The sequence below is a fragment of the Apis dorsata genome, unplaced genomic scaffold (assembly GCF_000469605.1).
Source record: "Apis dorsata unplaced genomic scaffold, Apis dorsata 1.3 scaffold_35, whole genome shotgun sequence".
Lineage (NCBI taxonomy): Eukaryota > Metazoa > Arthropoda > Insecta > Hymenoptera > Apidae > Apis > Apis dorsata.
Genome location: NW_006263337.1, coordinates 128,986 through 141,938, shown reverse-complemented (window position 1 = coordinate 141,938; position 12,953 = coordinate 128,986). Strand labels below are relative to the sequence as shown.

General features: G+C 37.3%; 2 protein-coding genes across 3 annotated transcripts in view; both read right to left on the bottom strand.

The window, feature by feature from the left end:
- LOC102680969 (acylphosphatase-2) overlaps positions 1-1,563 on the bottom strand; it is a 4,099-nt gene extending 2,536 nt beyond the window's left edge. The window contains exons 1-2 of one of the 2 annotated variants that reach the window (XM_006608389.2): positions 1,153-1,563; positions 307-433 (exon numbers count right to left, since the gene is read on the bottom strand). In XM_006608389.2, the coding sequence (XP_006608452.1) occupies positions 307-433; positions 1,153-1,225 (200 nt within the window). In that variant the 5' untranslated portion in view covers positions 1,226-1,563. The other variant, XM_006608390.2, reaches the window with a different exon arrangement.
- Positions 1,564-2,967: 1,404 nt separating this feature from the next.
- LOC102680729 lies at positions 2,968-11,668 on the bottom strand. Its single transcript, XM_006608387.2, has 4 exons — positions 10,349-11,668; positions 7,583-7,735; positions 4,832-5,182; positions 2,968-4,635 (listed from the first exon to the last, which is right to left on the bottom strand). The coding sequence occupies exons 1-4, from the start codon at positions 10,937-10,939 to the stop codon at positions 4,471-4,473; spliced, it is 1,260 nt and encodes a 419-aa protein (XP_006608450.1). The 5' UTR covers positions 10,940-11,668; the 3' UTR covers positions 2,968-4,470.
- Between the last annotated feature and the right edge of the window lie 1,285 nt (positions 11,669-12,953).

Below are 12,953 nucleotides of genomic sequence, written 5' to 3'. Positions count from 1 at the left end.
TTTTTTTTTTTTTTTTTTTTTTTTTTTTGCTTGAAATTTTGACTTAAATGTTTCAAATGGTTTATCAAAAGGATCAAAAGGAATCAAATTCGGTATTTTCTTCTTTTCATTTGAATTGTTTCTATGCGCGGCAAGAAAAACGAAGAAGAGGGAAGATATTCTCTGCAAATTTATCTTATTTTATCTCTCATTTCTTGGTAATCAGAGGGATAGATAAAATTTTAATAAAAATGAACTTTCACGCTGTTTACCAATTGGCGCCACCGATGGTTTGCAAAAGCTTTATGACAAAGAATCGCAACTCACATCTGATCGACGAGCGCACGTGGTCCCTGCATTTTTCCGAGTATCGTGCCGGATTTCGTGTTCTTCACCCAACCGCAAATTCCCAATTGTTGGCATATATCCCTCACGTATTTTGGAAAATAGACACCTGAAAATACGTTCAATTGATACCAATCTTTTGATTACGATCGAGCACACGAATTAACGGTTACTGTCTTTTAATGTTGCAACACGATGTGAAAATATCCAATGATGTCATTTGTAACAATCGAATTGAACTAAAAAAAAAAAAAAATAAAACGTATCGATGAAGTTTACTCTTATATTTCTTTTCTTTTTATTATCGCTAGATACGCTTTTTATTCCGTTTTCTTAACGCGTGTTTTATTTAGTAATTTTTATATTTAGAAGAATAATTACTTGTTGATAAACAATAATAAAAATAAAATAAAAATAAATATCCTTGAGAATATTAATAGCGAAATACTAAACCGAATTGTGTCATCTTACGGTGTCGGTAGAATTTCAAAGTGATTTGTCATCTGTCTATCGAACGAAGAACAAAAAAATAAATTCACAATCTTTATTTCAATACCTTAATCCAATAGAAGAGAAACCATTTATTAGCTTTTCTTACCATTTTGTTCTCCATACCTATCATCCATCATCCCAATGTTTCGTGCTATATTACAATTGACATATCACTACGTCGAACGCACATTTCTTTCGACCTTGACGTTCTATTAATTCTACCCGTAATCGTGCTAAAGCAACGTGAGGAAACGTTCAAACGAAAGTCTCGTTTCAAGTGGAACGACATTAACCGAATACCCGACGATCTTCTGCCCGATAAAACTTCACTCTTACCCTGCACCTTGCCAAAGACCTCGAATTCAACAGAAACCAAAGGTTCATTGCGGAGGGGGTCGTCAGCTGCCATTCTACCAGGATAAAGGAAAACAATTGGGTCACCTCACAAGATCCACTTCCTCAAAGTTCGAAATGTTTCCGATATCAGAAGTGTGATCAGCACACAGCCATGCACGATGCTTGGCTACAGACTTTTTTTCGATTCTCTCTGACGGCCACTCTCTTCACCTTTCGCCGTGATACGACCTACCGACTGATTCTGATCATTGCACCACGGCGTCGCGACGCCTCAAATAGACTCCCCACCCTGTCGAGGAGAATCCAATTGCAATTGATCGAGAATCGATCGACTAACGATCATTGCATATCGTTATTCCTGCTGTTTCATCCTTCGATCCTTGCATTTTTTTCTCAAACACGCTCGATTCCTTTCTATATTTTTAATCGTCCTTCGCCTTTTCTCGATCATCTATCGCGTTTTCATTCGCGCGTTTTATTCTTGGCAAATTATCTTATGCTGCATCCACATTATGTTCGTGAACGATTCGTGAAATGGATGATATGACGATAATTTTATAAGTAGCTTGCAATGAACTTAGATGGAATTTATTTCAGCTTAAAACACGTGTACTCGTGATATTGATTATACGTAAATTTTTAACTAAAACATGTTCAAATTGATTAATATAGAGAAAACGTGTTATATTATTCATGCTAAATTATATATTTTCTGTATAGTTCATATCACATCATCATTACATTTATACAAATCATAAATGAAACTTCAATTTTTCATGTAAAAATAATGAAAAAAAATAAAATATTTTGTTGTTAAAATCCACTTGGAACATAGAGGAAACTATGCCATTGAAATCACTTTTTGTTTTATCCTGATATCTCAATCGGTTACCGAGATATAAGGATTCATATCCATAGGTTAATTAACACATGGTGTGAAAATTATGAATGGGCTCGCGACCAACATTTTTTGTTGAAAATGCGTACCACGTTTTTCCAGGAATCGTGTCTGTTATTTGTCTGAAACTTGAGATAGGTTAGTGAGACGAGGTACGAGTGAAAGTGAATAAGTGACAAGGACGGAAATAATGAACGATTAAAAATTACCTTTTTCTTTACACGACGATATCTCAGGAACTGGAAGTCATATCGAGATAAATTAAAAAGCATTTTAAAGGATAAAGTTCCACGCTTCTAATGGTCTTTCTTTGATTGACTGAAAATTAATATTTTCATAGTTACAGCGGTTTAAACTTTTCTTAATTTTAATAGGATTCAATCGAGTTTTAAAGATAAATTTCAAATGTTTTAAGATAAAACATAATAGATATGTTTAGTTTTGAAAATGTATTGTTTATAACAATATTATTAATATCGAAGACTCTTAATTAATTTAAAAAATCCTTTAAGTCGAAGTAAGTTGAATCTTTATCAGATTTAATTATGATATTAATCAAACGAATTTTATAATACTTGTATAAAGAACATTTTATATTTATATCATTTATGTAAAATATGAAAAATATGCATTTGCATGGAAATCCGTAATTAACTTATTAATCATCAGTTTATAATCATCAAGCTTCAATATCTTCAAATCTGATCTGTAGTGAGCATTATATCGTAATTAATTTTATATAATGAAATGATTACAAATATGAAGAATTAGGATGTATAAATGTAATTCATCTTGATGGAATTTTTTCTATATGATCACAATAGAAACAATTCAAAATTCCATAAGCTTCTTTCTTTTTTATTTCAATGAATGTTTATTTCAATTCAATTTTTTTCTTTTTTATTTTAATTCGTGATAAAAGTCGCGTATAAATATAATATCGCTGTTACGTTTAAACAGGCTGCGCAATTTTGGAATGGTGTGTTTAACGTATCAATACTAGACGTTCGAGGGAGAACAACGTGCCGATTCGTTGATTCCCCAATTAATCGCGATCGATTCCGGTTTTCTGCGGGACGAAAGAAAACTTCCGGCACTACGGCTGGCACATTGTCCATTGTGAAAATGTTAAATGTAGGCCAGGAGGGCAACCGCTTATCATCGAACTAGCTACTTCCCATCGATGTGCCAGCCGCCCATTGTCCCGTCATTATTCCAGTTAATTAATTATTAGTACGCCATGACGTCGTAATTGATGTACAAGAGCAAAATCTGCGGGGTGTACAGGATGCAGGAGAGAAGGTTATAACCCATTTATAATGATCGTGTCCAGTCTATTACCATTGTCATCATCAAGGTCTCATCTAACGCTAGAATCGCAAGTGTACACTTTTGACGATAAATCGTTAATTGTTGCAAGAAATATTTAAATTTGGTCGAATCGAGGCAGATATCGATGGTGTAACGATGACTAGAAGTCCTATGGAATCGATGCTGACGAACACTTTTCACCTTGATGTTATCATCTCGTATTTGTTACGGATAATAACGAGTCCTTATAATTAATCGTTTCGTAAATTAGTTGAAACATTCGATGGTTAAACTTCCGTTTAATTGTCCATCGATGTCACGTTATCGGAGCATTATACGAGAAACGCACGATGATGTACGATTCTTGAGCGAATTAAAACGCTTAATTGAGTGCTGCGGAATCATTCTGAATTCTGAATGAATCGTTGAGTAAACGCACGTGTCTAATACGTGTGTACGTATCTATTTTTTTATCGCGTACAACTCACCGCCTACGCAAATACACTTTGATGGGCGAAGAGGGTATCTTTCTCGTAGTGCCCCTCGTCCAACGATTAGGGATGTACTCTCGAGGCATGCATGATCGAAAACACATTTATGTTCACATGTACACACACATACACACATCCACTCGATTCCTTATTTACACATAATCATCATTCTTTCACAGCCATTCCCGTCCAACTTGCTTGACTCCGTTCATTTTCATCTCACGATCGTTTCTTATCGATCTACTATAATAAAATCGTTGTCCTAAGCGATCTATCCGCGCGTCTATCTATTTGTCGTTCTATACAGCTACTTTCCGCGCTCGTTCCACCGTCTATTTATTCGTTGATACTTTACAAACTCGTTGACGACTTCAATATGAAGTCCGCGTAATAGTATTCGTTTCCCTGAAGTTTCTACGTACGATCTCGAATTTCACTGTACGATCACTGGCCACAAAAGCACAAATTATAAGAAACCGATTCTTCTCGAAATTGTGTTTCTTTTTTTCTTGTCTTTCGATGGTGCACGAAGATCGATCGGCGAGGAGTATATTTAGAGAGGGAATTGTCGGAATCTTGTTTCCTCGAAATTCGATGTTAGACGAGAGATTCGGGATTCGTCGGTAGGATAGTCGTGGCGGTGCTATTCGGTAAAAGTGCCCCGTTCTCCGTGTCTTTGGGATTTCCGTCTGGTCGTGGACGGAAATCCTTCGAGGCCACCAGCAAGTTTTGTCGTCTCGCTTCCTTCTTCTCGCGTTCGATCTGAAAATAAACGGGCGTTATTCAATTAGATTAGTTTTTTTTTTTTGAAACTGATGTCAAATAAAATTGATCGATGATTAAAATTCAATTATGAAAATTCTTTTTTTATCTCTGATACATGTGACGATCTTCTATGAATTACGTATTACGTTGATTTTTACGTATAATTGGAGCAAAATCTTATCTCATCACTAACCTTGAAGAACAATCGAAGATAATGGCAAGGAAATACGACGCACTTGCCATCATCCTCCTCGGCGTCGATGTAAACGCCGCGAACGAGGATCGAGTTGCTGCAGTTGAGAAGTACGAGGAAAACGAAGCACCCGACATGAGTGATCCAGCAGGACATCTCTGGATTGTCCGGTACCAGCCACAGATCCAACACGTTCCAGATACCACGCCAAACGTTCACCGTGCCCAGGAAGCTGAGCAGCAGGAAACAATCCGCCACTATTAAACGGGCCAAGCCTTGAAGACGAGCGCACGCGTATCGCATCAATGGTTGCAGAGAAAACGTCATTGTCACTATCACATATCCGATGGCCTGCAATTGCACGCGTCAATTGTTCAAATATATATAATAAACAGAGAGAACGATTGGCAGTTGCAAATTATTCATTTTAGGCGTTCTGATTTACAGTCCAATTTGATAATATTCTTGATGAAAATGGCTCGTGGTTATTTTAGATGAAACAATTGCAAACGAATGTTTTTATCTTATCTTCTCATTTTTTCCCCATTTTTACCTTTTCTTCTCTTTCATTTTTAAGTTTTTTTACTTATTGTATATGATATATCAGTTTTTTATTCTATGCTTACACATTTTGTTTCTTTTAAAAATACTTCTAGCTTTTTAATGTTTTTCCTTTAGCTTGTATTTTATAACAAAAAAGTATAATTCGTTGTTTAACAGATTCTGAAGCACCTCATCTTTCCTGTGATGTATTGGATCGAGCAAAAGAGCCTGTAGATGACGTCCACGTTCCCATTAATCGGAAATTCCATTGAATCAACCGACGACAAATAGTCCACCGTTGTTTCACGGATTTGAAGCGGCATTGCGAGCGAGTGAATTGGATGACCCTCGCGCAATCATCGACCCTCTTCAGGATTTACGTTATCGCGATTACTGAACAAACCGTATCGATTTAATTTCTCGTAAGAATTTCAAACATCATGCGTGAATTTCAGGTATATCCTTTTAAACCCTTGAAAAAGTTTTTACATCTTGGAATAGTTCGTTAAATGGTATCGTCAAGTCGAGAAAATACTATCGTGTAAATATCAATGATAGCGTTTAAATTAAATCCTTCGTTATCTTTGCATTTTAAGGCGATGCGTTAATCTTCATAAGCGCAACACAGAACATTTATCATTTTATTTAAATTATTCTCAAACATCTCGAGAAATAGTTCGATTCAGATGAATTTATCAAAATCATTCGATCGATCAAAAACGCGGATAATTCCACGTCCATGAATTTAATTTAAAATCGATAATTGGAACGGTGGCGCCGTTGATAAGCAAAATATCACGTCTGGAGTGGCGTCTGGAGAATGAAAATATTTGTTTACTTCTCATTTGGATTTTCCAGCCAAGAAGAGAACGATCAAAATCGAAGATTTAATTTATTATTATCGATAAATCATAGAGGAATCGATTTAATTTTTACTCTAAGTTATGCGAATAGTTAATATCTTCTTTGATAAGAAATTCGTAATATGAATCGTCTTGGCACGATCACCTGGTTTCTAGACAAATCTTATCGTTTGCATCGACCAGACATTCGTCGCGTCAGATCTCTTTCGAACAGACGGCGATCTTTTTATTCTCCGCCAATCATGTCGAGGGGAAAAAAATCGCAACGACAGTCTAATATTATTGTTGTCGCGGAGGATATGTGGCGCCAACTGAACGTATATCGTTTTGCAACCGAATAATTCCACGAGTTTGCGGATTTACTTTGCAATGTTGAAATATTTGTGTTTGCCAACGTTGTATGAGTAATTCACGATCGTTAATGGAGAAGTATAAGGAATATTCGAATGATCGAGTGATGGATGAAATGTGAATGATACGAAAGATGAAATTAATTTAAACAAAATTATAAATTGCATTTCGGAAGTCTATTCTTTGGAAAATATAATAATTTGGAAATTTCAATGCAGAATTCGATAAGAATTCTTAATGTTATTGGAAATTTCAATGGAAATTTTAATATTACTTTCGATGAGAAGCTTAAAATCGATCGTAATAGAAATTTAGTAAAGACTTCAATAATAAATTTCAAAGATTTTTCAAAGCTTTCGAAGCCAATTCACACCGGTATTTGATAGAAATTTTTAAGCTAATTCAGGGTGAATTTCAAGGAGGATTTCGATGGGAACAGGACGAAAGGTTTAATGGGATGGAGTATAGGTCTCCGGGTGCAGATCAACGATCGTCATTATTGAAAAATTAAACAAATCCTCTCGTTGACCGCGTTCTCTCCGCAACGTATTCAGACAAGTAAACGCAGCCCGTAATAAAGTGTCTTTGCGCACACATACACACGTCAACAGTTTTGTCATGTGCCCTCGCAATCATACAATTGGCGAATATTCAATTATACAATCGGACCAACGGCGTGCCGCTCGCCGCTCTCTGCGTAGGTGGCACGTTTCAAAATGTCGTTCAACACGTGATTGTTAATGACACCCGATGACACGCGTTCGTTCGATAGGATGCTGTTTTATCGAATGTTTGGACGTGCCACCACGTTTACGTGGATTCGTTTGATCAGGGATAAATATGGACGAGAGCGATCTTTTTAAGATCAGCTGCAATTTTTGATTCGAGCCTCGATAATTTTCTTTAAAATTAAGATTTTTGATTAGAAGCGAAGAATTTAGATCTTGTTTCTTTCTTTCTTTCTTTCTTTTTTTAATGAAAAAAGGATACTTACGAGAGATCCAATAGCTGAATACTCGTGATTGTCAGGGAAAAGATAGAGATCGAATAGTATCCAAACACCTCTCCAAACGAACACAACCAATGTACCGACCACTCCAACGCTGAAGGCACAATCCAGTAAGTACAACGACCAATCCCTTGTGTTCTGCAATCGAACAATACAAATGATTGACAAATATCATTCGTAGATGAGGGTGTTGTTTGAAGAGACGCGGGAACTATGATAAAATGATTTGATGTTGTTGTCGATCATGTATTGCTTATATTGAAGATTATTTATGACGAGAAAAGAATTCGTAGTTTACCCTATGATAGGCGTTCAGGTCTCGATTGAACTTTGCAAGAATGGTATGCGATGTACAATTGAAATTCAATAGCATAGGAACATTATGCATTGATGAGGAATTTAATTCGTTAAAAATATATGGAATTATTATTTAAATATTATTAAGAGAAATGTTAGATATTTTTCATTGAAATTAAAATAATAATATAGCGATAAATATATTTAATATCTATAACATTTTTCTTTTCTTGCTTTCGTAAAAATATAATTCATTGTAATAATTTGACTATTTTATTAACTTTTTTATTCATCTATTTGCTTCATTGATAATAATTATCAATGGTAAAAGTTATAATTATCTTTAAGTAAAATTTATTCGATCGCTATCTAATTTTACTTCGAAGATATTAACCGAACAATGAAACGATATTTCCTGATATATTATAATCGTTTTCTTTGATTTATAAAATTCGAAAGTGGTTCTAATATTAACGATAAAATGTATTAAAAATAGAGATGAGATTAATTATGTTTCATGTATTTAATATATTTTCGTTGAATCATTAATATAACGTAATTTTTTCACGCAGATCGCTAACTCACGCTTCCTAAATTCGCTGATTCATTAAACTTTAAATTGTTGGAGGGATGGGGACATTGCTACAATATTGCCCTGTTACGAGAACTGAAAATTGTGGAAGAAGATAGTTAAAAAGACAATTAATTTCTATTCTAACAAAAGATTTATAAATAGAATAATTTCCAATTTAAATTTTTTAACATATTTTAATCAAAGTGCCTATTCGAAGTTTAAAATAATACAATATACAAACAAATGAAGAATAAATTTCTCTTTTAAAGAATATTTTTTAATCAAAGTTTTATTAAAAGATACTAATTCAAAATATTTAAAATAATAAAAACGAGAAATGTTATCAATTAAATAATTTCCAATTTGGATTCTTAATTCGACATATAATTTAAACAGATTATTTATTTAAAGAGCACGTAAGATAGTATTTTAACTCATTGCCTGTAAAGAGTATTTCGGCAACGAGTTTGACAGTACAAATTGGAGGGATTTTCCGGTCGACGAACCATTTGTAAGATAAACAGTCATCCGAGTGTATCACCCGTCGACTTTCCGCGACACCCTTCTGTCCTCGATTTTTAAATGATGGAGAGCCAACTGCGCGGTAATTAATTCAAGATCGTTCTACTGTCTCCATTCTTTATCATCGTCTTCGATAAATCATTTCCAATCCATCAATGAGAAAAATCAAATCTCGTTAGCACTAATCGATTAAAAATCAAATATAAAATTATAATTGTTTAAATATTTATAATAAGAAGAAATGTTAAAATATTTAAAATTCAAAATACGATAATCAAACAGCTCTGATCAATTACCTAACAAAATTTGTTACAACTCTAATTCTATTCTGATGAATCTTATCCACGCTTATATTCAATGCCATCGGAAAAATGTAATTCGTATAAAATTTATTACGTATTTGATGTTTTTTTTTTTCTTCTTAATTTTGCTCGAATCGAAGGAGAAAGCTTCGAGCAATGAAAATTGGTGCAATCGCAGGCCGTGCTCGTGCGTGTGCAAATTGCACGGACGCAATGCTGTTCAACTATTGGGAGAGACAGCCGGAAACTGTGCTTATACCTTGCACATCGATGCCGTGCAACGCACGGCTCTGGCTTCATTGATGCGTCAAAACACGACGCTGTCTAGCTTCTTACGTTTCCTGTTTAACATTTACTTTTCTAGTTTTCGACGAAAAGTATCGGAATCTGCGACAGTTTTTGGCTAGAGGAGTTTTAGTTTTGATTTTTTTGCGTAATAAAGTATCTCTTCAAACGATTGACGTGTCGAAAACTTGCGTATGATCAAGTTTGTTACCACTTTCGATGAAAATACGAATGAAACATACTTCCAAATCGTTGATATCGTTTATTCGATTAAAAATAGAAGTTAATATTTATATTTTCGTGAGACACGAGTTGTCACGAGATTTCGCAGCCTTGTATGTAATTTCACTCGAGTTATTGGTGACCCACTATAATGTCGGTGAAACGGAATGATAGAATAGATAAAGAAGATAATGGAAGCAAAGATAGAAGGGTATTATCGTTATAGGAATAGAAAAATATCTAACTCTCATCGATTCGCTTTGAATTCTTTTCAAACGATGATCGACACTTGATCATAATCAAGATTTTCGTTCGCATATTTACTAAGCGAGATGAACCGAGAAAAACTAGAGAATCGTAAACATAGAACGCGAAAATGGATTTTTAGAAAGAAAAATTCGTTGATGAGAAAGCTTTACACTCTCCGTTACGCGTAACTTTTCTTCTATCGAATATGACTCCATCTTCGTCAGTTCGTCCCAATTTAAGAAATAACAATAATTCTTAGTTTCGATGTCACGTTACAAAGTGATACTTTCGATTACTTACGTTCACTCGGAACATGGTCTGCACTTCGAAGTATCCCGGACATGAATCCAAGCAAAGCGAGAACGGTGGCGCGGAAATGTTCCTCACGGCACGCATGATCGCCAATGCGAGAAGACTGACAATGGTGGTGGCGAAAACCGTGCTCGCCGTGTGTTCCGTGTACAGGTCGAGGGCCTGCCACGCGCCACGCCACGCATTTACGCAGCAAAACCCGAAAACGGCTGTGTACAACCTTGATCCGACGTAGTACGACAATCTGTGTTTGTCCGGGTGTAGAAGCTCGTTCAGAACGTTCTGGGAGACATTGAACGCGTACAACCCTATAAAACCGATCACTATCGAGGTCAAACTGCTGAACACCGGATCCTCCGGATATACGTAGACGTCGCTCAAACCCCAGGTACCTCTCCAGTAACCGACCACCGCGGGTGCGGCCACAGTGGCTGAGAATACCGTGTCCAAAATCGTGAGTATCGTGTAATGGAGACGACTCGATGACCGACCGCTCAGTCCGCTCGTCATTCCGGTGCCACCTCGTAACTCGACCATTCTCATCCAATCCTGATCGAGCCTAGTCGCACCGCTCATCATGCATGATTCGAGGCTGTGGTGGTACGCTCTCTTTGGTGGTGCACGCCTTCGGGCCGAGCTTTCGAACAATCCCACCGAGAGCCTCTCATTATTCGACACGAGAAACGTTGTCCTTTGGTCTTCCAATTCAGCCCTTTCAATCACGATCGTTGTCAAGTTCAATTCAAATCGTTCTCGAGTGTCTGCTCACCGACGATGTCTCCGGGGACGTTGATCAACGAGCTCTCAAACAACTGAACGTCTTCGAGGATACCTTATCGATTAACGTTCACGTTCAATCTCACTGTCCGGAAATCATCGCGTTGTATTCTAGCCATAGCTCCGCATCCTTGCTCTTCCTTTTTTTTGAGGTTTAAGCGGCTCGATTCGAGATTCGAACGACTTCGTCGCTTGCCGAGCAACGCTCGACGAGCTCAAGCTTTGCAGCGGATCTTCTTGAAGTAATACTGGATCGCAGCGATCATCCTATCGAAAGATCCTCTTTCGTCGATCTTACGAAACTCTGCGGGGAACGATCTTCTCGAACGACAATGGATAAATTGTTGAAACGGTACTCGTTGCTTCCACCCGACATCTTCAGTGCTCCGACAACTTTTTCATCGCACAGATCACGCAGCTGATCTACTCCCAGCAAATATCCAAAACCCGTGGGGAGGAGGATGATTTCGACGACTCGATTCTTGGTTCTCGACAATCCCGTGTGCGTCTCTCGTCCGTCCCTTCGAATTTTCGTGATTCACGCTCACTTTTCTCGAGGAACGCGAGCGCGGATCGCAATACTGTGCGCCGTGGATGATGCACCGATCCACACGGGGCGAGATACGCGAGACTGTCAACCGACAGGTCGGGCTGCGGGTGAGTACTGGCATCTGTTCAGTCACCGCTATCTTTTATCAAGTGCTAAGCAGAGACCAACACTATCGCATTATCATGAACAGCTTCGTCATACGGACCATGGCATAGAGAATAGAGTATACGGTGCTCTGCACTCTTCCCTTCCTTCCTCGATCTCTCTGACGGACCCCCACCCATGGATCGGTGAAGCTACGTGCACGCTTGATGAACAAGCGCGGGGACGAGCTTTCGACACCCACTACACGCTATGCTTCTAAGAAAGTTCAAAGGCATCGCCGAATCCATTTCCTTTTCAACCAAGACTTCCAAATGGTAAGGATGATTGTGAAAAATGGCTACAATTATGGAGAACTAAGTAAATTGGTTCGTAAGAAATTATAATAGTTAAAGATGACGATGCTTCTTTTTCAAAAGAAGCCTTTCTGATTCTCCTACGTTTCTTCAAACTCTTATGTGTAGTATTTTTCGTGTGATCGTTTGATCGATATGATTTCAATTTCTTCGTTTGTCAAACGTATAATATATATGTATACGTATAAATGCGATACTTGATGAAAATTCTCCCTATGCAATCGCTCGAACACTTCATCACTGAAATAGATTAAAGGTAGCTCGCTAAATTTTTCCTACGCGACTCGATTTCCATGATTTTAAACTAGACGACACTTAAAATCGAACTCAACCAGATGAACAATGATCCTCGTTATTTCGAATATATATTTTCTGCATATATACACGCAATTCGAATAACGCTTTGTTGGAACATTTCGCATACATGTTTATCCCCCGGCCAAGTATCTTGAACGGCAATTAGCGGCTGTTAGTGTCATCAGACGATATCGCGGACTGGCAGCAAGGAGGGAATTTTAATTGAACCCGAACCGGTGTGCTTTATCAGGCTGACAGTGAAGGCAGCCGCGTAAATCGTGATCGACGTTTACGCGACAATCAGCCGCTAATTAACAAATCTGGAACCCGGTGTTAACTGATAAGAAACAAGATAGTGGCACGTAGGAGAAGAGGCCTATGGGTAGCCTGAGCCACCTTGAAGCCCAATTTTTCTGAGTGGCGTTTCCTGTCCGCCAGTTTCATCGGGCTTTTGTCGTGCCAAACACGTCGCTAATCGCCACCTTTTTGTACACCAATCAAGCTTGGATTA

What these genes read in the sequence shown, in the direction of transcription:
- LOC102680729 (XM_006608387.2), bottom strand. Translation starts at nt 10,939, where the DNA reads ATGATGAGCGGTGCGACTAGGCTCGATCAGGATTGGATGAGAATGGTC. An exon ending in AGACCATGTTCCGAGTGAAC is followed by an intron (nt 7,736 to 10,348) that starts GTAAGTAATCGA and finishes GTTCGATTGCAG; the next exon opens with AACACAAGGGATTGGTCGTT. An exon ending in ATTCAGCTATTGGATCTCTC is followed by an intron (nt 5,183 to 7,582) that starts GTAAGTATCCTT and finishes GTGCAATTGCAG; the next exon opens with GCCATCGGATATGTGATAGT.